The following is a 22,752-nucleotide window of genomic DNA, read 5'->3' as shown; positions in this document are numbered from 1 at the left end:
GGAGCACCGTTACCTTCCCACCGGAGCAGTACCTATTGATCTACTCAATGTGGCATGTTTTCGAACTGCTAGGTTGGCAGGAGCTGGAGCTAACAGCGGCTGCTCACGCCGCTCCCGGGGCTTGAACCTGGGACCTTTCAGTCAGCAGCTCAGTGCTTCAATGCACTTTGCCACCGTTGCTCCTTTTGTGGGCATAACAGATAGGAAATGAAGTCTAGGAAGGGGGGATAGGTGAGTGTGTGCCAATCAGCACAAATATGGCCCCAGTCCCTAGCACACTGGGAAAAAAATAATACTTACTGCTCCCTCACAACCTGAGAAGCACTGGTCAAGATGGCCAGCAAACCCGAGTGAACAGGACACCCAAAGGCCATAATAACCAAGAGAACCAATGACAAGGAATCTTAGGAGTTGCAGTTTGGCCGCCCATGCTATAGATCAGCATTTCTCAACCTGGCAATCGGGATCCCTAGGGGGGTCGCAAGGGGGTGTCAGAGGGATCACCAAAGACCATCTGAAAACACGTATTTCTGATGGTATTAGGAACGCCTTTGGCAGAGAAGGCTGAATATCTCTTCGTCAGTACTTCTTTTCCTTTTTAGAAACGGACGTCGAATCCTCCCACCATAAGCCAAATTTGACCAATTCTATCTATCATTGGTGGGGTTCAAGGGGCTCTATGGTTGTGGGTGAACTATAAATCCCAGCAACTACAACTCCCAAATGTCAAACTCTATTTTCCCCAAACTCCACCCATGTTCATATTTGGGCATATTGAGTATTCATGCAGAGTTTGGTCTAGATCCATCATTGCTTGAGTCCACAGTGCTCTCTGGATGTATGTAAACGACAACTCCAAAACTCAAGGTCGATGCCCACCAAATCCTTCCAGTATTTTCTGTTGGGAGTTCTGTGTGCCAAGTTTGGTTCAATTCCATCGTTGGTGGAGTTCCAAATGCTCGTTGATTGTAGGTTAAGAAGAGGGTGCTGATCCTCCCTTCCAGCTTGTGATCCATGTGAAAAAACATCAGCTGTACTTCTCTGTCAAAACTTGTCATGTCTACCCAAAGAAAACTTCAATTTCAAAACCGGTTTGAGAAAGAGAAAAGATGAAGAGAAGCAAGAAATATTCCATAGGGCATAAAACTTTATTTTAAATAAAATACACAGCAGAAGCCAGTCATACAAATACACACACACACACACAGAGTTACTATCAGGCTGCCTCGAACCGACAACGGGTTCTCATCACAGCCAGTGACCAGCAAAACTGTTTAGATTGCCACCCCACACAAAATGCTGGGAGAGACAAGGGCTGGGGAGATTGCTGGGAGCATAGAGAGAAACTTCCCAGCTCCATCTTTTGCCACCTCTTAGTGCAAATAACATCCCAAGCAGGGGATGTGCTGAGAGGTTGAAACCCACAGCGAGGGAAGTCTGTCATCCCAACAGAACCAGCTTCTTGCTGTGCGTCCTTCTCTTCTGGTAGTGTTGAAAGGCATCAAGATGCCAGCCTCTTCGTAGCTTTGGCTCTGCTAAGACACGAGAGCGGGTCTTCAGCCCTAAGAAGCTATAAAGAGGCAGGCAGCTGCCAACATATATAGAAAATCTGTCGCTAGAGAGGGACAAAGGACATGCCTCTGAGAATACAAGAGTAGTGTGTTCAAAGTAGCCCGGTAGGGGCACCAGAGTTCCATTTAAAAAGGCCATTTTGTTTAGCCTGGATTAGCAATTCAATGAAAGCGGTGAGGGAAGGGTCTCTACAATGCAGTGATAGCAGCAAGGGAGCTTACACTAACATCTCTGCACCCAGCCTCTTCTTTTTCTGGAGATCCAGCCCACCACTACAAAACAACCTGTAAAACCTCCTCTTCACCATGCTTTGCCTCCCATGAGGTCAAGAGGATGGTTTTACCAATAAGCCTACAGGCAGGGCTGCAGAAGCGCTTCCAGCATGTAACACTCCCAGGAAACAGGTGCATGCTGGGGGAAAAGGGGGAACGATGGCCTGATGGACCAAGAACAACGGGACAAAAATGCCGAAGTCTTCAAGCAATGGGGACATGGATGAGCCCCGTTGTGCTTGTAGGGCAGGGAGTAAGGGGCTACACACAGAGAGAAACCATCCACTTGCAGGCTACATGTCAAACGGGCAAGGCCCAATGTTGCTACATAACCCATGCACTCCACAAACCGCCTCCCCCTTGTAACTACTTCTCGGACCTCTGATCCCAAATACCCAGAAGGACCAGAGTTAAAGGAACTGCAAGAGGGTCAGGGGGAGGAGAGGGACGTCAGAGGCTGATGCTGCGGTGGTGCTTGAAGGGGTGCGTCTGGGCGCTCCGGCGCTGCTCCCGCTCCTCCAGCTCGTCACTGTTGAGGCTGGCGGCGTCAGATAGACCCAGCAGGTGCTCCACCGAGTCGAACTTCTGCAGGTCGGAAGCAATGGTCTGGAAGCTGAGCACCGAGAGGGTGTCGGAAGAAGAGGCCGGCTCCGGAGGGAGTGCCGCACTGCCGTACAGTAGGGCCGGGCTGGCCTCTGCCCCCACCGGGGAAGCCCTGCGCCCAACTAGGCGCTGGAGCCGTCGAGCGTGGATCTGCTCGCTGATCTGCTCCAGATTCCTCAAAGCCACCGAGTAGCGCATCTTGGCCTGAGAGACCTGCTTCTCCAGGGACGTCACCCGGGCCTTGTGCTCCTAAACAGCAGAGATAGAGGCACAAAAGCCTGTTATAATCACTGTTGATATAGAAAGCATGGCCAAATCTCTTAGGGGTTTTTACTGTAACAATACAGACGAGCTGTATTTGTATGCTGGCAACTGGGACTCCACATTGGCTTCCAATGAGACTTTGGAAAGATGACTTCCATTGCATACACACCCAGATCTTTTTTACTTTTTCCACACATTTTTAAAGACTAAAATGGCCCCCACTGGGGCCATCTTGGTTGCATTTACCAACCTGTGGTACCCAACTTTTTTTTGACCAGGGAACACTTTGACTAGGGACCACTCTCCAACATTAGTACCAATAGAGTTACACATCAGTTTTTTGTCAACAGCTCCGGATGCTGTTTGTATGTAACATCTGCCCTGGCCAACAACTAACCTTTCTTAGTCAATGGTAGGCAGGAAAAACTGCATGATTCCACACCTCTCTGAGCTCTTTAAGTTATGGTTGTATGGCTGCTTTTTCCTGTAACTATTTTGTCTCTTTTCTTACAGAGGAGATTGGACTAATTGACCATATATACCCAACTATAAGTCGAGTTTTTGGCTAATACTCGAGTGAGGGTCGGTCCTGGCAGGCTTACATTTGAGTCGGCTTATACTCGAGTATAGAGGTAATCACAGGTGGACAGTCTTATCTTATTAAAGTCTTATTGTTCTCTTAAATTACAGTTTTATGTAAATATTCAAAAACATTTAACCTACTGATGCCTCAATTAATGTAATTTTATTGGTATCTATTTTTATTTTTGAAGTTTACCAGTAGCTGCTGCATTTCCCACCCTCGTCTTATACCTGAGTCAAATGTTCCCAGTTTTTTTTGTGGTAAAATTAGGTGCCTCGGCTTATATTCGGGTCAGCTTATACTCAAGTATATATGGTAATTGAGTTTTAGTTATTAATCCAACATTTAGAGTGTTTTCAGCAAATGCATATTGCCTGGGGGACTTGGTGGTTTGAGAAGTTGAATGCTTAAACCAACTTCTGCAGGGCGCATGAATATTTCTCCAGTTTGCTTACTGCTTAAAGGCTCAACGGGGACCAATTTGACAAAAGCAGACACCAATTGGGAAAAAATGTATTCAAACAAGAAAATTATACTCATATGAAACATTTTATTTAAAAAACCCATGTAATATTAAGCAAAAAGTCCCCAAACCCACAAAATAATTAATAGTTATTGTAAAAGATTAACATTTTAATGCATTATTGTATTCTTTCTAATTCAGCTGAGATCAAAATTAATTATAAATTACATTAAATCTATTATGGAGTGATTTTAATTCATTACAGAATAATCTTCCATTCTAAATCAACTCAGGAACCCATAAAGGTAAATTAACTTACTCCAGTAGCACTGGCGGCAGCAGAAGAAGCAAATCAAAGGCCTCTTTACTCCAACTGACTGAGGCCATGCTTTGAAATTCTTGCAAAACCAAGGTCTCTGCTTGACTAGTAATTAACAAGGCAATTGACTGAGTTAGTTAACAGCAGCATCTTGATGTATTTAACAATTTACGTTTCGACTGATAACTGACAAGGTCACTGAAAGTTTTGCCATGCCATTAAAATGACTGGAGGACACAGAAATTTCCTAGGGAGGGCGTATTTTGATGGACGTGCATAGCTGAAGATATGGATACTGATCTCATAGGTATAGGGGTCATATCATATTCCAATTCCATATTCAAATATGGAACTCTGGGAGAGTTGGGGAAAGTTACATTTTAAACTATAATACCCAAATATTTCTAACCGGCAAGAGAAATATTTGCTGGGGATGATGGAAGCTCTAGTCACAAAAGGTATAATACTTCTACGTTCCGACATGGGAGGCTGCAGTGGCAATTATTTACTCATGTATATCTCACCTTTTCTCTATTCTGGGCTCAAGGCAGCTTACAAAAATTAAAACAAATACAGCTCAAACACTAACAAAGTCATTAAAGAAGACATATTTTGGCTAGCATCCTGTTAGTAACCCGAGTAAGTCAATGTACGATTCAGCAGCATCTTATTCACCACTGCAGCAGAAGCAGTACTGCATACTGCATGTGTGCACTGTGTAACAACATGAAGGGCCCTTCCAGCTTTGAAGTGAATTACAGTAGAGTCTCACTAATCCAAGCTAAACGGGCCGGCAGAAGCTTGGATAAGCGAATGTCTTGGATTATAAGGACTGATCAAGGAAAAGCCTATTAAACATCAAATTAGGTTATGATTTTACAAATTAAGCACCAAAACTTCATGTTATACAACAAATTTGGCAGAAAAGGTAGTTCAATACACAGTAATGTTATGTTGTAATTACTGTATTTACGAATTTAGCACCAAAATATCACGATATATTGGAAACATTGACTACAAAAATGGCTTGGATTATCCAGAGGCTTGGACAAGCGAGGCTTGGATTAGTGAGACTCTACTGTATATGAGTCTGCACTACCAGATAATCTGGGATAAACAGAAAACCTGGGATCAGATACTGTCTGGAAGGGCCCCAAGTCATTTGACAAATTGCACAGCATTCCTATCATACATGGCAGAGTGTGTAGTTAGGACGCAGCATATCTCCATATGTGGATATTTATGGAACATTACGGCTTTGACTGTCTGGGTTATTGTGGCCTTATCTCCTCCCTACACTTCACTGACCATTGATTCCATCAATTCTAGGATGTCACACTGAGGAGGAGGTGAACTTGCTTTCTGCTGCTCTGGAAACTAGGACATAGAGCAATGGATTCAAACTACAGAAAAAGAGGTTCCACCTAAACATTAGGAGGGGGGACTCCTAAAGTTAGTAATTGTTAGTGGAATATGCTGCCTTGGAGTGCGATGGAGTTTCCTTTATGATGGTTGGATGGCCATCTGTCCATAGTGCTTTGATTGTGTGTTTTTGTATGGCAGAACGGGGATGGACTGGGGTGCTTTGAATGTGATTTTCCTGCTTCTTGGCAGCGGGTTGGACTGGATGGCCCGTGAGGTCTCTTCCAACTCTATGATTCTATGACTGGATGGCTCTTGGGGTATCTTCCAACTCTATGATTTTATATTAGGAATGTGCAGCCACTGTGGAAAGATTAGCTGAAGTCCCACACAGACTTTCTAGTGGTGGAAAAACCTTCCAGGGCTGTTCCCCATTACAGGAGGGATGTGAGCAAGAGAATCAGGACAGGGTCAGTGGCCTTACCTCAAGGATTTGGTTGAACTGAGCCTTCAGCTCAAAGTAAGGCTTGCTCTTCACAATGACACGCTTCAGGGACTTCTGCAGTGACTGCACCTTGGCCTCAGCTTGCTGGCAGAGCTGAGTGACACGCTGATGCTCCCGTTCGCTACGCAACCGCTCTTCCTCAGCTTCATTCACCTAAAGGACAAAGGTGGGGAAAGTACAGACCAAGATTATACTCAAAAATACTTCTATGGACTTCAACCAAAGAAGCCTTCCATCAGACAGAAATGGGTCTAGACCAATGGCCCATCTATAAGCAGGTATTAATTAGACAACAAAATGAAGTTAATTAAAAAAAAACAAGAAAAGAAGGAATACAATTTATATGGTTTCAATATAGACAAATACAAGAAAGATATTAAATAGACAAAAAATTATTTATTTATTTCCCATGCTTGTATCCTGCCCTTCTCACCCTGAAGGTGACTCAGGGCAGACTCACAACCGGCAGCAATTCAATGCCCAACATATAAATTCCAAAAATAACAATTACAATTAAAACCAAGCATTAAAAACATAAAATATTAAAACAACAATTAAAATCGTAATCCAGAATCAGTCCATTAGTCAACACTTTAAAATTTCTCGATTATTGCACTGCTATAATTATTGCTCAAATGCTTGGTCCCATAACCATGTCTTAATTTTTTTTCCTGAAAGACAGGATGGAAGGGGCTGTTCTGATTTCATTGGGGAGGATGCCACAGATGAGGGGCCATCATTGTCTTTCATTCCCACCAGTCGCCCAGATAGGCATCAATTTGGAAAAGTAACAAAATTGATAATATTTTTTCCAGTCTATGGGAAATTTTGTTTCAAAGTCTATAAAATATTATTAAAATTAAATACAGAAGAACATCTGTTTAAAGATTATATGATTCAATGGTCAACGAATGTGGGTCATAATATTCATTTAGACAAGTGGGAACAGATGTGGAAAACAAAGATTAAATTTACAAGCTGTTACAGACTAGGAGAAAACTTCTACAAGATGATGTACAGATGGTACATGACACCAGAGAGACTAGCAAAGATGGAACCAAATTTTTAAAATGTTTGTTGGAAACGTCAGCAAAAAGAAGGAACCTGTTATCATATGTGGTGGACATGCCCTAAAGCCAAAACATTCTGGATTAAAATACATAAGAACATTGAAAATATATTTAAAATGAAGGTACCACTAGAGCCAGAAACATTTCTGTTGTGATTTACAAATGCAATTTTGGCAACCCCAAAAAATTGGAACTTTTTAATATATGGTGACTGCAGCGAGGATTGTACATGCCTATTATCTGAAACAAGAAGGAATTCCCACCAAAGATCTATGGATTATCAAAATGATGGATCTGGCAGATATGGATAAATTGACTATTATACAATCGCCAGACCCTCCCAAATTTGAAGGAGACTGGCAGCCTTTCATTGACTTTTTAAGAGAATATAAACACTGGGTTTTTTTTTACATTAACAAGAATCATAGAATCATAGAGCAAGTCACTATGGTATTACAGAGATGTAGGAACAAGAAGAAAATAAAAAGAGAGATTAGTGACAAGAATAGCAGGATCCCTTATGATATCCAAGGGATCCTAGAAAGTTAATCAACCAGAAACAAGAAGACAACACGACAAAAAAGATAGATTTTTTTTATTATGAACATGACAGCAGTGACAGGGCAGGAAGTGTTAAGACGGGGCTGTTGTCCTTTTCTTAACTTTTCTATCTTCTTTGCTTCAATACACTCTAACCTGCTTTTCTATCTTTTTGTTTTAGATTAGGTAAGAACTGGATTTTTCCCCTTTTTCTTCTTTTTAACATCATAGAAAATTTTTTCTGTATTAGATGACCATGAAAGAGAATAATTTGTTTGTAAAAAGTCCTTATTTTACATCCATTCTTGTACCAATGTGTTCTCGAAGGCTTTCATGGCTGGAATCACTGGGTTGCTGTGAGTTTTCCGGGCTGTATGGCCATGTTCCAGAAGCATTCTCTCCTGACGTTTCACCCACATCTATGGCAGGCATCCTCAGAGGTTGTGAGGTCTGTTGGAAACTAGTCAAGGCAAGTGTTAATGTAGCAATTGACCATGCTGATTAGCACTGAATGGCCTTGCAGCTTCAAGAATTGGCTGCTTACTGTCTGGGGGAATCCTTAGTTAGGAGGTGTTAGCTGGCCCTGATTGTTTTCTGCCTGGAATTCTCCTGTTTTCAGAGTGTTGTTCTTTACTTACTGTCCTGATTTTTAATACTGGTAGCCAGATTTGGTTCATTTTCATGGTTTTCTCCTTTCTGTTGAAATTGTCCACATGCTTGTTGACTTCAATGGCTTCTCTGTGTAGTCTGACATGGTGGTTGTTCAGAGCGGTCCAGCATTTCTGTATCCTAAAATAATATGCTATGTCCAGGTTGGTTCATCATCAAGTGCTCTGCTACAGCTGACTTAAACAACACTCAATCAGAAAGCAGGAGAATTCTAGACAGAAAACAATCAGGGCCACCTAACCCCTTCTAACAAAGGATTCCCCCGGCAGTAAGCAGCCAGTCCTTGAGGCTGCAAGACCAATCAGTGCTAATCGAGGTGAGTCCTTTCTCCCACCCTGGATTTTCCACAGATATATAAACCCCTCTTGCCTAGTTTTCAACAGATCTCACAACCTCTGAGGATGCCTGCCACAGATGCAGGCGATATGTTTCTAGAACATGTCCATACAGCCCAGACAACTTACAGCAACCCATTCTTGAGCCCTTTCCCACTCCCTATACTTTAAAAAATCATATTACAGGACAAGAAAGGAAAGAAAGGCCATGGTCATAATGCCCCCTGTACTCCCACCCCATCTCCTACCCAACATCAGGACTACAATTCCCACAATGGGTAACCATCACTGACAGGAGCATTCTGGGAATTGTAGTGCCAATAAATAATTATCCTCAGCTCTTTCCCTGAAACTTAGTCCCCAAGTCTAAGATCTAAAAAATGGGGTCAATCTGTAATGAGAGTTGGTAGAATGCTACACCAGAGGTGGAACAGATGACACAGATCCTTTCCTGGGGGGAAATTTCACCTTGCAGGTTGCATGGTTGAGCATCTCCTGCCATGTGGGATCCAGGCGGTTCTTGTCTGCCATTACTCCCTGCTCAGCCACAAAAACCATCTCGCGGGCCGCATTGTGCATGCTCACAGCTCGCTCGTACCGAAGAGCAGCCTTCTGGGTTTCTTGCTGGGCCTGAAAGGATAGGCAAGGGGGGTGGGAAGGTTAATGGATGTAATGTTTTACATTCCCTGCAAAAAGCTGGGAAAACAAGCCAGGTGTCTTGGTTCTCTGTCACATTCCCCCTTTCCCTAACCAGAGCTTAGGAACATTACTGAAAACAAGAAGGCTTAACTACAAGAATAACTGTTGCTTTTCATCAATCGCTTCAGAATCCCAATGGCTGCTTTTTTTTGAGTCTCTTACACAAAACTGACACAGTACAATCACGAAGCCCAGCTCTAATCCTTTAATGTTTCCTGCTCTAAGACAAACCAGGGACAGCAAGAGTCTCAGCATAACGAAATCAAAGAGACATTATTACCTCCTTGGCCAAGCGCCTGGCCTCATAATAAGGACGGGCTTTCTCAATGCAGTTCCCCAGCTGGGAGCCCTGTGCATTCAGCTTCCTGGCAGATTCAGACAAAATCCTCCGGTAGGTGGTACGGGCTTCCTGTGGGAAACAAGGGCACAAACTGCCTCGGGAGAACAGTCAAAACAAAACAGAACCCAACAAACCATACTCCTTATTTCCCCATTCATTTATGGCATGGGCAACCTAAAAGCTTATCAGAAAGACTATATTCTCGCACAAAAACCTGCCCATGTTTTGAGATACGTGGGGAGGCCCTTCTCTGTCTCATCTGACAGGAATGCAGGAGATGGCCTTCTCGATGGCCGCTCCCTGACTTAGGAATCCTCTTCCAAGAGATTTAAATGAAACCTCCACTTTACCTTCACTGCTGGTCCTCCCAAGTCAGAGTTAATAATGAATAGGGATCAAGACATTAGCCAACCCACCTTCCTAACCAAAGAGTAACAGGAGCAAAAAAAAATTCCTATTGTTAGGCCATGCTTTCAAGGCAATGGAAAGACAACAATATTTTCTATCCCTGTGCCCAGAACTCTGTCACTATGTGGAAAGTGACTATTCCCTGTCAACACACACTTGAATACAACTTCTCACTCTCAATGCACATGCACACATCTTACTCCCGCCCCTGAACAAAACAAAAAAAACCCCAAAAACATGGTAGCTAGGGGAAAGAAGGTAGAGCAAAAGGAATTTTCCAAGAGTTTGGTGCCCTATTTCCTTACATCCAGCTGCAGCTCCACACGATTGATCTCCTCATTGGCCTGGTTGAGATGCTCCAATTCCTCCTGTGGTCAGAAAGACAGAAAAGCAAGGCTCAAGAACAGTCAATGGCCAGGACTTTCCCCAAAGAGCTACCTGGCATTGGACATTGTGTCTGTTGATGTCTGTATCCCCTTCTCAGCCCAAACACAAACAAGGAGTGCTATTATACCCATCAACAAACAAGGCTGTTAGGCTTTTGGACACAGGGTCCCAGGATTGTTCCGCCAGCATGGCCCAAAATACTCCCTCCCTGTTATGAATATATTGAAAGAAAAATAAGAAAATGCTATTTTTAAAAAATGTCAAATCAATAATGGGAAATTATGAACAGCTACCTGCCAGACAGATTTCGGTCAGTTTTAATAATTTCCATTTTGTGTTTCACTATGCTGACAAGAACATGGGATGAAATAAGATGAAGGAAGAGAAGGAAACAGCCATACAGCCAAGATTCCACTTTGGATAGAGATGATGGAAAATCAGAGTCCTCTAAAATGCAGATGGTTTTCCGTCGCCTATCTTCAAGGTGGAGCTGGTTTCAGCCTAAATGTAAACTTGATGCTTTTGTTTTGATTCCCACACTTTTCCTGTATCATCTGATGTCAGCTCTTTATCTTTATCTGTTTGTGACACTTATATCCCATTCTTCCTCCAAGGAACTGCAGGTATTCTGATTGAAAGAGCTGTCTGGCAGTGGAATATGCCTCACAGTCCAGTAGAATTTCCTTGTCTGGGGATATTTAAAAACAGGCTGGATGGACATCTATCAGGAGTGCTTTGATTGGGCATTCCTGCATGGCAGACTGGGGTTGGACTGGACGGCCTTTTGGGGCTTCTTCCAATTCTAGGATTCTGTGATCATACATAGTTCTCCTCCCCATTTATTCCTCAGAACTATACAAGAATGAGTTTTATAGCCAAGTAATTTGAAACTTCATTTGCACAATTGTTGCCATTGTACTTGAGGGCATTTCAGCATCGGTTTTATTCGGCAGAGAGAGGTCTCTGTCTTGTCTTTTTTGGAGGAGGCCATATCAAAGACAGAAAGCTAATATTTGTCCCTGTTTTAATAATTTTAATGACTTAAAAGGGTACTATATCGTGACCTGGGAGAAGAGCATTTCTCTGGTGACCACACTGTTTGGGATTACTCAAGAAGACTGACCCAAATTTACACAAACCCAAATCAAACTAAAGCTATTTGGGGTTTTTATTATATGCATACTAAAAATTATTGGCTACAGGTCCCGAAATAAAGGGAAAAAAGTATCTCAAACCATAACTGGCCCTTTCCATTCCTACTTGGCTGGTGACTCTAAAAGCTTTTCTGATGAGAAGAGAGCATTCAGTCAGATTCTCTGCACTTTGTGAATTCACCCAGAAAGAACTTGGTTAAGAGCTTACATGATGCTAGCAGTAAAACACAAAATACCCTAAAGGCCTGCTTTTCAGATGCATGACAGAAAGAAGTAAAAAGGATCTAGCACCGGGGTGGGAACATTAGTCTTCTGGCCCAATTCTGGCCTTCTGCAAGTCTTTTTGAGTTTTCCAGACAGCCGTATTCCCATACCCATATAAATATCATTTGACAATGTTCTAACTATTGTATTGATTTTCCCCATCCTAAAAAGTTAATACGCCTCTCCTAAAGCTTACTATTTCCAATTCTTTCTTTTTTCGTGTCAGGAGCGATTTGAGAAACTGCAAGTCACTTCTGGTGTGAGATAATTGGCCGTCTGCAAGGACGTTGCCCAGGGGACGCCCGGATGTTTGATGTTTTACTAAATCTTATGAATGGATCAAAAAGCTTTGCAGTAAAGGAAGCTGTAGGAAGCAAATCTATTCATTTGAAATGTGGTGCTGGAAGAGAGTTCTGTGGGGTGCCAGAGAGGACAAACAAACTGATCCAAGAACAAATGAAGCCCGAACACTCCCTGGAAGACAAAATGACTAAACAAAGGCTGCCATAATTTGAACATACAATGAGAAAACATGACACATTGGAAAAGACAGTAAAGCTCAGTACACTGGAAGGTGTAGGAAAAGAGGAATATTGCATTACAGGTGATAGACTCGATGAAGGAAATCATAAAATAATAGTTAGAACAGACCACAAGAGCAATCTAGTCCAAACCTGTGGCATGCAGGAAAATACAATCAAAGCACTCCCAACAGATAAGATATCCAGCCTCTGCTTAAAACCTGCAGGTTCCTTGTACTAAGTTTAAAAGTCTTGAGCAGAGCTGTTCATAACAGGATCTCTGGCCGATCTCTCACTCCTAGGGTTGCCATAATAGAACTAAAAACTTAAGTTTTATGGAAGAATGTTTTTTTAAAAGAATGGGCCAAAGGGTGCTATTACAAATTGTTTTCACCAATGTTTGCATGGTTTAAGATTGGGCAACTTGAAAGGCGCTGAGCAGACTGTGCTCTGGCACCACAAGATGCAAAGTCAATCTTAGGAAATGGGACTACAAAAGTGGAGTCCACAATATGCGAGTGTGGAGAAGAGCAAACCACAGACCACTTACTACAACGCAACCAGAGCTCTGCCACATGCATAATGGAGGACTTTCTCACAGTGACATCAGAGGCACTCCATGTGGCCAGCTTCTGGTCAAAGGAAATCTAGTATAATGTCAAGTGTTTAACTTAGTTTGTGTTTTTAAATATACTATAACTGTATCCTCAATTCACTTCTGACACAATAAATAAATAAATACTTGTTTTAATAATTGTGACATTTAATTCTATTTTAACATTTATATTACGTAGGTTTTTAAATTGTACAGTTTGTAAGATTGTGAGCTGCCCTAGCTCCTAGTCCCGGAAGAAAAACAGGACACAAATAAATATAACAACAACAATTATAACAAAAACAGCAGCCATCACCACCACCATTATTGGTAGTAAGCACTTTAAGGTAAAATATGATGGAGCTGTTCCCACTCCAAAAATTTGTACATGGTGCTTGCGCTGAACAAGACCTCCCAGCTGTGATCGAAACCTGTCTCACCTGGATGCGGGGGTCCAGTTCTTCCTCCTCTGCTTCCTCCTCCTCTTTCCTTTCAGGACTCTTGGCGTCCCCATCGCTATCACAGATGGCTTCAGGCACAGGAGTCCTCTGCTCTTCTCCTTCCTCTGTGGGGGTCCGCAACTCCCCGGGAGGCGTCTGCCGCCCATCTCCCCTGTTCATGCCCAGCACCAGACGCTGGCCAGAGCCTTCCATGTGGGGCCTCCGCTGCTGGCCCTCGGCAGCCTCCAATCTCCCTACCTGGACAGGTTGGCCTTTTCACAGAAACACAGGCCCCATTTTAATGGCAGGCCCATCCGCAAGGAGTTGGCACAGGGCTTCCCGTTTCGTGAAGATGCATTTGGCACATACGGGAAGGGAAGGAGGCAGAAATTAGAGCCAAAAGTGGGAGAGCAAAGAGGCACCAATACGAACGTCAAGACAGTCAAATGTCCTTGCAAAATGGCAGTGATCTGGGTTCTACAGGTTTCCCAACACACAGCAGCTTGCTCAGGCACGGAGGGGGTGGAGAAAACTTCCTCCCAGACATATCCTCCACCCCCTCAGCTGCGGACCCCCTTAAGGCACAACTTCCAATGCAGGGTCCAGAAGCAGGGGCTAAAGGAGGGGACACAAAAACAAAAGAGAAGTTAAGAACAAAGCACTTTGGGGGCTTATCTAATTTTTAAAAAATAATATAACAATATGAACATTATGCAATGATCACAATTGGAGTCTTGCATTCAGCTCCAAGATGACATATATACTCCCGTGGTTGTGCCCACAGGTTCATTAGAACACGCAAGCCCCCTCACCACGTCAAGGTGACACTCCATCGAGGGGGACAATCCATCGAGTCACACACTCCCAGGAGTGGCCACAGAGGAGGATCCAGACCAAGAACAATCCGAAGACCCAAAGACCTCAACGGCGGAGCAGGTGGAGGATAACATGGTACATGTAACAACAGCTGTGAAGGCGGAAGAAGGCTGCAACAAACTGAGAAGCCACTCTCGTTGTGTTAATCACACCACTGCTGGGACCTCAATCTATGAAGACTGTGTGTTGACCGGCCGTGCACCGACCTCCACACATTAAAAAAAATCATGCACAGGCGTCTTCCAAGAAATGGAGGACCATCATCCTCGAACTACGAGGAATCGCCTAAGTAAGTAAGTAAGTGACATATACAGCCAACATTAGCTTTGTCTGATGCAAATTGGGTTGCTGTGAGTTTTCTGGGCTATATGGCCATGTTCCAAAAGCATTCTTTCCTGATGCCTCTGCGAATGCATGCCATAGATGTAGGCGAAATGTCAGGAAAGAATGCTTCTGGTATATGGCTAAACAGCCCGGAAAACTCACAGCAACCCAGTGATTCCGGCCCTGAAAGCCTTCGACAACATATGAGAACATGTAAATGTTCTCATTTTTTAATGAAACACATCCTTTCAAATGTTGACTTGTATACTAAACAGGGAAGGCGAAGTTCACTTGATGGGTTAACATGGTTACTAAAGGTATATCATATGATGCAAAACTTTGTCTTAGTCTGTTTATATCTTATGTCTTCTATATCAGAGATTAATTTTTCCACCAGTACGAAATGCCATACTTTTTTCACCAATTTTTCCACATTGCACCATCTATACAAGTCAGTGTCTGCCTGACTGTCTGCCTTTCCCACAAAGACTGTTGCTAGGTGGAGTGGCCCTCTGTGATGTCCCTGGGCTGGCTGTAGCTAGGTGAAGGATTGTCTGTTGCTAGGTCAAGTGACCCTCTGTGATGTGCCTGATGGAGGGGGAAGATGATGGGGAGGAGGAAGGAAGGAAGGAAAGAGCCACAAAGTGAGCCATGTTGCCATTGTGACATTTTAAAGTAGGCCCTCTCAGAGCTGGAGAAGAGTAAAAGGAGAGTAAAAGGAGAGAGGGAGGGAGGGAGGGAGGGAGGGAGAAAAGAATAGAGAGAAAGCAAACGAGGGAGGCGAAGGAAAGAAAAAGAGGGAAGGATGGAAGAGAAAGGAAAGAAGAACAGGTATGAGGGGAAGGAAAGAGAAAGAAGGGATGGAAACAGGGGGGCAGCGGCCCACGGACAGCTGGGCATCCTAATAGGACATTAGAGCTGGAAGAGACCCCAAGGATCACCCAATCTAACCCCCTGCTATGAAGGAAATCGCAGCTAAAGCTTTCCTCAAAAATGTCTTTCGATTTTCAACGTTCTCCAAAAATGGAGAATCCACCACACCCAAAGGCAGTCTGTTGAGCAGCTCTTACAATAAAGAAGTGCTTCTCAATGTTTAGGCTGAATCTCTTTTCATGTAATTTGAATCCGCTGGTTCTCATTTTAGCAAAAGCTCCCTCCATCTTCTACATGCTGTCCCATCAGATGTTTAAATATAACTATCATGTCACTTCTCGGTTTCCTCTTTCTCAGACATAAGAAAACAATCAATTCCTTGAGGTTTAAGGTTCTACGTTGCTTAGTAAAGACTGAAAACACACCCAGTCAATACACAGAAATACATCCTCTTTCCCAGCTACAGAAAAGAAATTACAGTAAACCCACCATCATACTTCCATTTGCAGTTTTACCCTATAGAATTAGACACGATAATGTTATTTTTGGATTACAACTCTTAGAATCCTGGTGCTGGATTCTGTAGTCCTTGTGGTGGAACCTGTCATCCAAAAAGCAATTTTCAAAGAGGCAGCCATGCCATCTGTTTCAGTAAACAGAAAGGAGTCTTTAGATCTAACCAGTTTGAGTCGGCCTTAAGTTTTAAAAGTCTGCAGCTCAGATTTGGAAATGAAACTGATTTACCTTAAAGGGGCTACAAGACTCTTCCTACTTCCTTTAAATTTTAATAGGCTCTTAATAGGAGGGGAAAATTCCAAGTGTATAGCTATCGCACAATTTGATGGTCTGGATAACTTGAACTACTGGGCATTACAGAAATGCAAGAAATAAATAAAAGCATTTTCTTCTATGCAATCTTGAAAACCACCACACCGCTCTAAACACATTGATCTCTGCATCTGGAAACTAAGCAGGGCTGCATTTGGTTAATACTTGGATGGAAAACCACCAGGAAACACCAAGTATCTCCAGAAATGGCTGTGAAGGAATTCTACCTAAAAACCTGGAGAATCATTGCTACGTTGTATATACCTATGGCACCTGAAAAATACAATTCTGAACCCTAAAAAAATGATGCAAATGAACAAAACCAGAAATCATCCACCATATCTGCTACTGACTAAGTCTAAAACAGTATTTACATCTCACAAAAGGATTTTCTCCATCAAATACTGTTAGCTACTTGCCAATGCTGTAAGAGAACATGAAGCCCTGCCAGAAATGCTCTACCCTTCTCCTTAGTGTACAATCAAACATTGCTCCAACAAGAAATCAGCTGCTGGAAAGAAGACAATAATATTACTATACAGTGTTCCCTCACTACTTTGCAGTTCACTTTTTGAGGATTCGCTGTTTCACGGTTTTTCAATAAACTCTAAAAGACTATTATAAATCATAAAAAATTACAATTTACTAAGGAAGGGAGGAAGGAGAAGCCAAAGGGAGAGAAAAGGAGCCCAAGCGGCAACAGGGAAAGGAGGCAATTTATCAACACACGATTGGTTGATAAAGACTTAAAATAGTGTATAACTACTAAAATAATATATAAATATTAAAATACCGGTAAATATAGCATCCCTACTTTGCGGATTCTCACTTATTGTGGGTGGTACTGGAACCTAACCCTAAGTGAGGGACACTGTATTTATTTATACTCTACTTTTTCTCTCTTGATTGAGACCTTATTATTATTATTATTTGAAAGGGCTATTTCCTGTTTAATTGTACAGAACTTGCTTTGAAAGTTTTTGCAATTTAATAACCGTTCCCATGTTTTATGATAGAACCAGTTAGAAAATTTTGTTACATAGTGTAATACCCCTATTTTTTCTCTAAAAAGACCCAAAGCAGCTTACAGTGCATCCAATACAAAATGATATATGAATTAAATATTAACAATAAAAATAAACAGTTAAAACCTTCAAAACCAATTTGCCGCCCCTCAGTAAAGAGTCCAACTAAGTGCATTTTGGTGACACTGGTACATGACAATCAGGGTCTAAGCCAATTCAGACATGACAACCTATTGGTAGGCTGCAGAAACAGTGGTGGAGTCTCCTTCTCTGGGGATATATAAACAGAGGCTGGGTGGCCATCTATCAGGAGTGATTTGATTGGACATTCCTGCATGGCAGAATGGGGCTGGACTGGATGGCTCTTGTGGTCTTTTCAAACTCTATGATTATATGACTTTATGATTTCTGCATTAAATTACTCCAAACAGGAGCCATGTTTATGTATACTTGTTCTAGAAATGGTCTCTTAAAAATAAACTCAGTGTTAATTTTCTCTAAACATTTCAGGGCCTGACAAAGCAATAGTAAGAATAATAAGAAACCAGTGCAGTGCAGTGCAGGTGGTCCCGGTGGTGATCGGCACATTGGGTGCCGTGCCAAAAGATCTCAGCCGGCATTTGGAAACAATAGACATTGACAAAATCACGATCTGCCAACTGCAAAAGGCCACCCTACTGGGATCTGCACGCATCATCCGAAAATACATCACACAGTCCTAGACACTTGGGAAGTGTTCGACTTGTGATTTTGTGATATGAAATGCAGCATATCTATCTTGTTTGCTGTGTCATAATAAAATAATAATAATAATAATAATAATAATAATAATAATAATAATAAACTTTATTTATACCCTGCTACCATCTCTCAGAGGGACTTGGTGTGGCTCATAAAGCACTCAAAGGTGCAAACACCCAAAATACAAAAAACTGCGAAGACAATAAGACAAAAGCAATAACGAAACGAAACAAAAAAATTAGTCATCCGCGATGTAAAAAGGCAACACCCTATTTCTAGCCATTTGGATGCTTCTGTCCCAGAAACAACTCCACTTAGTCCTGTTTTGATCACTCCTTATCAATGATGCAGAGTGTGCTCCTATTGATCCAGCTCTTTGTTTATGGACACATACACTCCCTCACACAGCCTGCTTGCTTGAGCTATAAGGAAATAAACAAAAATGTCTTGCAAACATTGTGGCACAATTTGTTTCTTTCTTATGCATAAACCGGATGGTTCTTGTAGTTACATAAAAATGGATAAGGGCCTATGTTTCCCATCTCCGACAAGTCCTAGCAGATAAAACTGTGTCAAACTGCATTCATTCCACAATGTAGATGTCCTCAAAGGCAAAGCCAACTCTGAACAAATCTTGCCAAGAAAAGCTCATGGTAGATTCACATTAGGATTGCTGTAAGTCAAAAATTACTCCAAGGCATTCAGCAAACAAAAGTACTGAGACCCTCTGTCCCAATGAAAGACATAAAAGCAGGATTATAAATAAGCATAACAACGTTCTAATAATAACAATAATCATGTATGAATTAATTTTATCAATGAGACCCCTTGGGTCTCACTTTGGGTGAAAGGTGACACATGTATTAAATATATACAGGCAGTTTCCTAGTTACAAACATCCGACTCTCTTCCCCGAACTGTGGTGGAGGCTCCTTCTTTGGAAGCTTTTAAACAGAGGCTGGATGGCCATCTGCGGGGGGTGCTTTGAATGCGATTTCCTGCTGCTTGGCAGGGGGTTAGACTGGATGACCCATGAGGTCTCTTCCAACTCTACTATTCTATGATTTTATGATTCTATGACTTACAAATGACTCGTAGTTACAAATGGGGCTGAGACAACAGCAAGTGAGAGAAATCTACCCTTCAGAAATTCACTCCTAGATGAGTTATCATGGGGAAAGGGGGTCTCCACTGAAGTTTATCGCCAATCCTTTTTTCCACAACAAGTCAAATTTTTCAAAATCCAATGATCACAGGGACAAAAAGTGAGGTGGAATCTTCTCAACAAGGGCACAGATGGCAAAACAAATACATATACATATATATATGGCTGGAGTTACACTTAAAAATGTACCTGTTCCAACCTATGGTACATACAAATTCAACTTCAGAACAAACCTATACAACCTATGTTGTTCGTAACTTGGGGGGTGTCTGAATAAGGATTGTCGAAGGCTTTCATGGCTGGAATCACTGGGTTGATGTGAATTTTCCAGGCTGTACGGCCATGTTCCAGAAGCATTCTCTCCTGATGTTTCACCCACATCTATGGCAGGTTTATATATCTGTGGAAGGTCCACAGATATATAAACCTCCCTTGCCTAGTTCCAATATACCTCACAACCTCTGAGGATGTCTGCCATAAATGTGGGCAAAACCTCAGGAGAGAATGCTTCTGAAACATGGCCATACAACCCGGAAAACTCACAGCAACCCAATGCCTGAATAAGTATTTCTAAGATTTTCTTTCATCTCAACAGCACACAAGTCCACTATCAAACAATGCATAAATATACTTGCTAATAAAAATAACATACTGAATGTGTCTGATAAGGCAAATTCTAGTATCATTCATAAATGTCTATTCAATAATAATTTTTTCTCCTTTTGAGAATTTTAAGGTGCCACAAGAATCTGTTTTTTATTTTTTTATTTTTTGCTGCAATACAAACTATCCAGCCACCCTTCAGGAAAGAGATCACAATTTAGGGTCCATCTGCACTGTTGAATTAACGCAGTTTGACACCACTTTGACCGCCTTTACTCAATGCTATGGGATCAACGGAGTTGTAGTTTTACAAGGTCTTTGGCTTTCCCTGCCAAAGAGGGCTGGGCCAAACTACAATTCCCATGGTTTCATAGCACTGAGCCATCGCAATAAAAGGGGTGTCAAACTACATTAATTATACAGTATAGATGCACTTTTAGAGAAAAGGGGCCTCAAAAGCTCGGTCGCCCATTGAGTTTCTAGTTTTGGGAATGGAGTGGAGTAGCCCAGGTCTTAAAATCCAGCCTACACTGGGCTGGGCCACACTGGCTCACTTACCCCACTTCTGAATCGATTTAAAGGGCATCTCCACTTCCACCTCCCCTCACTCCACCATTCAAAGGCACTCCCAGTGAAACCCAGGCAGAAAAAGCATAGAAGGAAGGAGAAGAAATGTTGTATTTACCTTCAGCTTCAACGGCAACCCCCTCCAACCCCAGCCCAAGCGGAAACGGAAATGGGGAGCCCCAGAGAAGCCACCCTTCCCTTGTACGGATTCTCTTGTCCGTACAACATGGCGGCTTCAACCATCGAAGTGAAGTTGCTGGAGAAATTTTTACACGAGGGATGTGTTGGGGGTGCTGCTATCACACTTCTTGAGTTCTAGAAGTTAAGTCTCTCCAGGATGTGATAATAGGAAAGAAACTGGGTAAATATGTGTTTGTTTACTTGTAGCTTAAGGACTCTCAGTGGGGGCCGCCATTTTGGGTTACGAAACTGAGAAAGGTACCATTCGTCGGTGTCCCCCCCCCCCCCCCCTCCGCGCAAGATGGTCTCGCCCAATGAAAGGCCACTGGGGCAAGTCGTAGCAGGATAACGAAAACTTAGCTGTAAATACTCGCATTGTTCATTGTGCACCTCTGAAGACAAATGATTCTAATCAATTCGAGATATATAGAGATAGAGATATACAGACATACACACATATACACACACAATTATTATAAAAGAGCGATAGATGAGATAGATGGATGGATGGATGGTTATGTGTTGCTGCGAGTTTTCCGGGCTGTATGGCCATGTTCCAGAAGCATTCTCTCCTGACGTTTCACCCACATCTATGGCAGGCATCCTCTGAGGTTGTGAGGTCTGTTGGAAACTAGGCAAGAGGGAAAATGTCCAGGTTGAGAGAAAAAAAAAGTCTTGTCTGTTTGAGGCAAGTATGAATGTTACAATGTATCACCGCGATTAGCATTGATTGGCTTTGCAGCTTCAAAGTCTGGCTGCTTCCTGCCTGAGGGCATTTTAAGTTGTTAGTCCATCAAATTATTTCCTCCTGCTTTTCCACCTGAAATACATATAAGTATATTGACATAGAAATATGTGGCTTTTTAATTTGGAAAAAAACCCTACCTTTTAAAAAATATCTTTGTCCAAAAAAGGGCGGTTTAAGAAGTTCATCAAAATATTTTCACCTGCTTTTCAACACAATATACATATAAATATCTCCATCCTTTGAGATATATATATATATATATATATATATATATATACACACACACACACACACACACACACACACACACACACTCACATATACATACACACACACACACACATACTAGCTTGGTTATTTGAAAAAGTCAATTCTTTAATTGTACAAAATGCATAAGGTTGTGGGTGAACTACAACTCACATCATGCCAGGTTAACCCCAAAAAACTCCATCAGTACTTAAAGTTTATGTTGGGCAAGTTTGCTCCAGATGAATCATGTGTGGGGTTCACTGTGCTCTCTGGCTGTAGGGTAAACTACAACTCCCACTATGGTGAGTCGGTCCCCTCAAACCCCTCCAGTAAGTTGAGTTGGTCGTGGGGGTTCTGTGTGCCAAATTTGGTCCAGGTCCACCATCAGTGGAGGCCACAGTTTCTCTGGTTGTGGGTGAACTACAACTCTCAGAAAGGAAGGTCAGTTTCCCCCAAACCACTCCAATAATCAAATTTTGGCATATCAGGTATTTGTGCCAAGTTTGGTCCAGATCCATTGGTGTTAGATTCACAGTGCTCTCTGGATGTAGGTGAACTACAACTCCCTTAAATCATGGTGAATTTCCCCCAAAGACCTCCAGTATTTTTTGCTGGTCGCGGGCTCTATGTGCCAAGCTTGCTCAATTCCATCTTTGATGGAGTTCAGTGTTCGTTAATTGCAGGTGAACTATAAATCCCAGTACCTACAATTCCAAAAACGTCCAATCCAATTCCCCTCAAAACCTACCAGTACTCAAATTTGGGCATATTGGGTATGCATGCCAAGTTTGGTCCAGATCCATTGTTGTTTAGGTTCATACCCTGTTTCCCCGAAAATAAGACATCCCCAGAAAATAAGATATAGGTTTTTCTGGATTGCTAAATATAAGGCCTCCCCCGAAAGTAAGACCTAGCAAAGGTTTTGTTTGGAAGCATGCCTACCGAACAGAACATGAGAGCACACAGTATTGGTAAATGTACATACCATTGAGTGTTGTACATGGAAATAATGGTAGTAACAAATACATTTTTGATAGGATTCACAGTTCGTCTGGTTACGCTGGTTTGTGATGAGAACTACTGTACAGTATATAATAAATGTTAATTTTTTTGTTCAACAATAAATGTGAATTCTTCTTCATGGCAAAATAAGACATCCCCTGAAAATAAGACATAGCGCATCTTTGGGAGCAAAAATATAAGACACT

At 42.2% G+C, this 22,752-nt stretch overlaps 1 protein-coding gene across 1 annotated transcript; it reads right to left on the bottom strand.

Annotated features, from left to right (window-relative positions):
• Positions 1–1,129: 1,129 nt before the first annotated feature.
• Positions 1,130–20,638, bottom strand: sh3bp5l (SH3 binding domain protein 5 like). Its single transcript, XM_008105508.2, has 7 exons — positions 20,486–20,638; positions 13,366–13,980; positions 10,310–10,372; positions 9,537–9,665; positions 9,026–9,187; positions 5,923–6,096; positions 1,130–2,696 (listed from the first exon to the last, which is right to left on the bottom strand). The coding sequence occupies exons 2-7, from the start codon at positions 13,576–13,578 to the stop codon at positions 2,295–2,297; spliced, it is 1,143 nt and encodes a 380-aa protein (XP_008103715.1). The 5' UTR covers positions 13,579–13,980; positions 20,486–20,638; the 3' UTR covers positions 1,130–2,294.
• Positions 20,639–22,752: the final 2,114 nt, after the last annotated feature.

The sequence above is a fragment of the Anolis carolinensis genome, chromosome 2 (assembly GCF_035594765.1).
Source record: "Anolis carolinensis isolate JA03-04 chromosome 2, rAnoCar3.1.pri, whole genome shotgun sequence".
NCBI classification, from domain to species: Eukaryota; Metazoa; Chordata; class Lepidosauria; order Squamata; family Dactyloidae; genus Anolis; species Anolis carolinensis.
Note: the sequence above shows the minus strand (reverse complement) of the source record. Positions and strands in the feature narration are given on the sequence as shown.

Bases quoted from the DNA above. Each gene is read 5' to 3' on its own strand.
- sh3bp5l (XM_008105508.2), bottom strand. From the start codon at position 13,578: ATGGAAGGCTCTGGCCAGCGTCTGGTGCTGGGCATGAACAGGGGAGAT. The intron at 10,373-13,365 runs GTGAGACAGGTT...TTCTGACCACAG, and splicing joins AACTGGACCCCCGCATCCAG to GAGGAATTGGAGCATCTCAA. The intron at 9,188-9,536 runs GTAATAATGTCT...CTATCCTTTCAG, and splicing joins CCAGGCGCTTGGCCAAGGAG to GCCCAGCAAGAAACCCAGAA.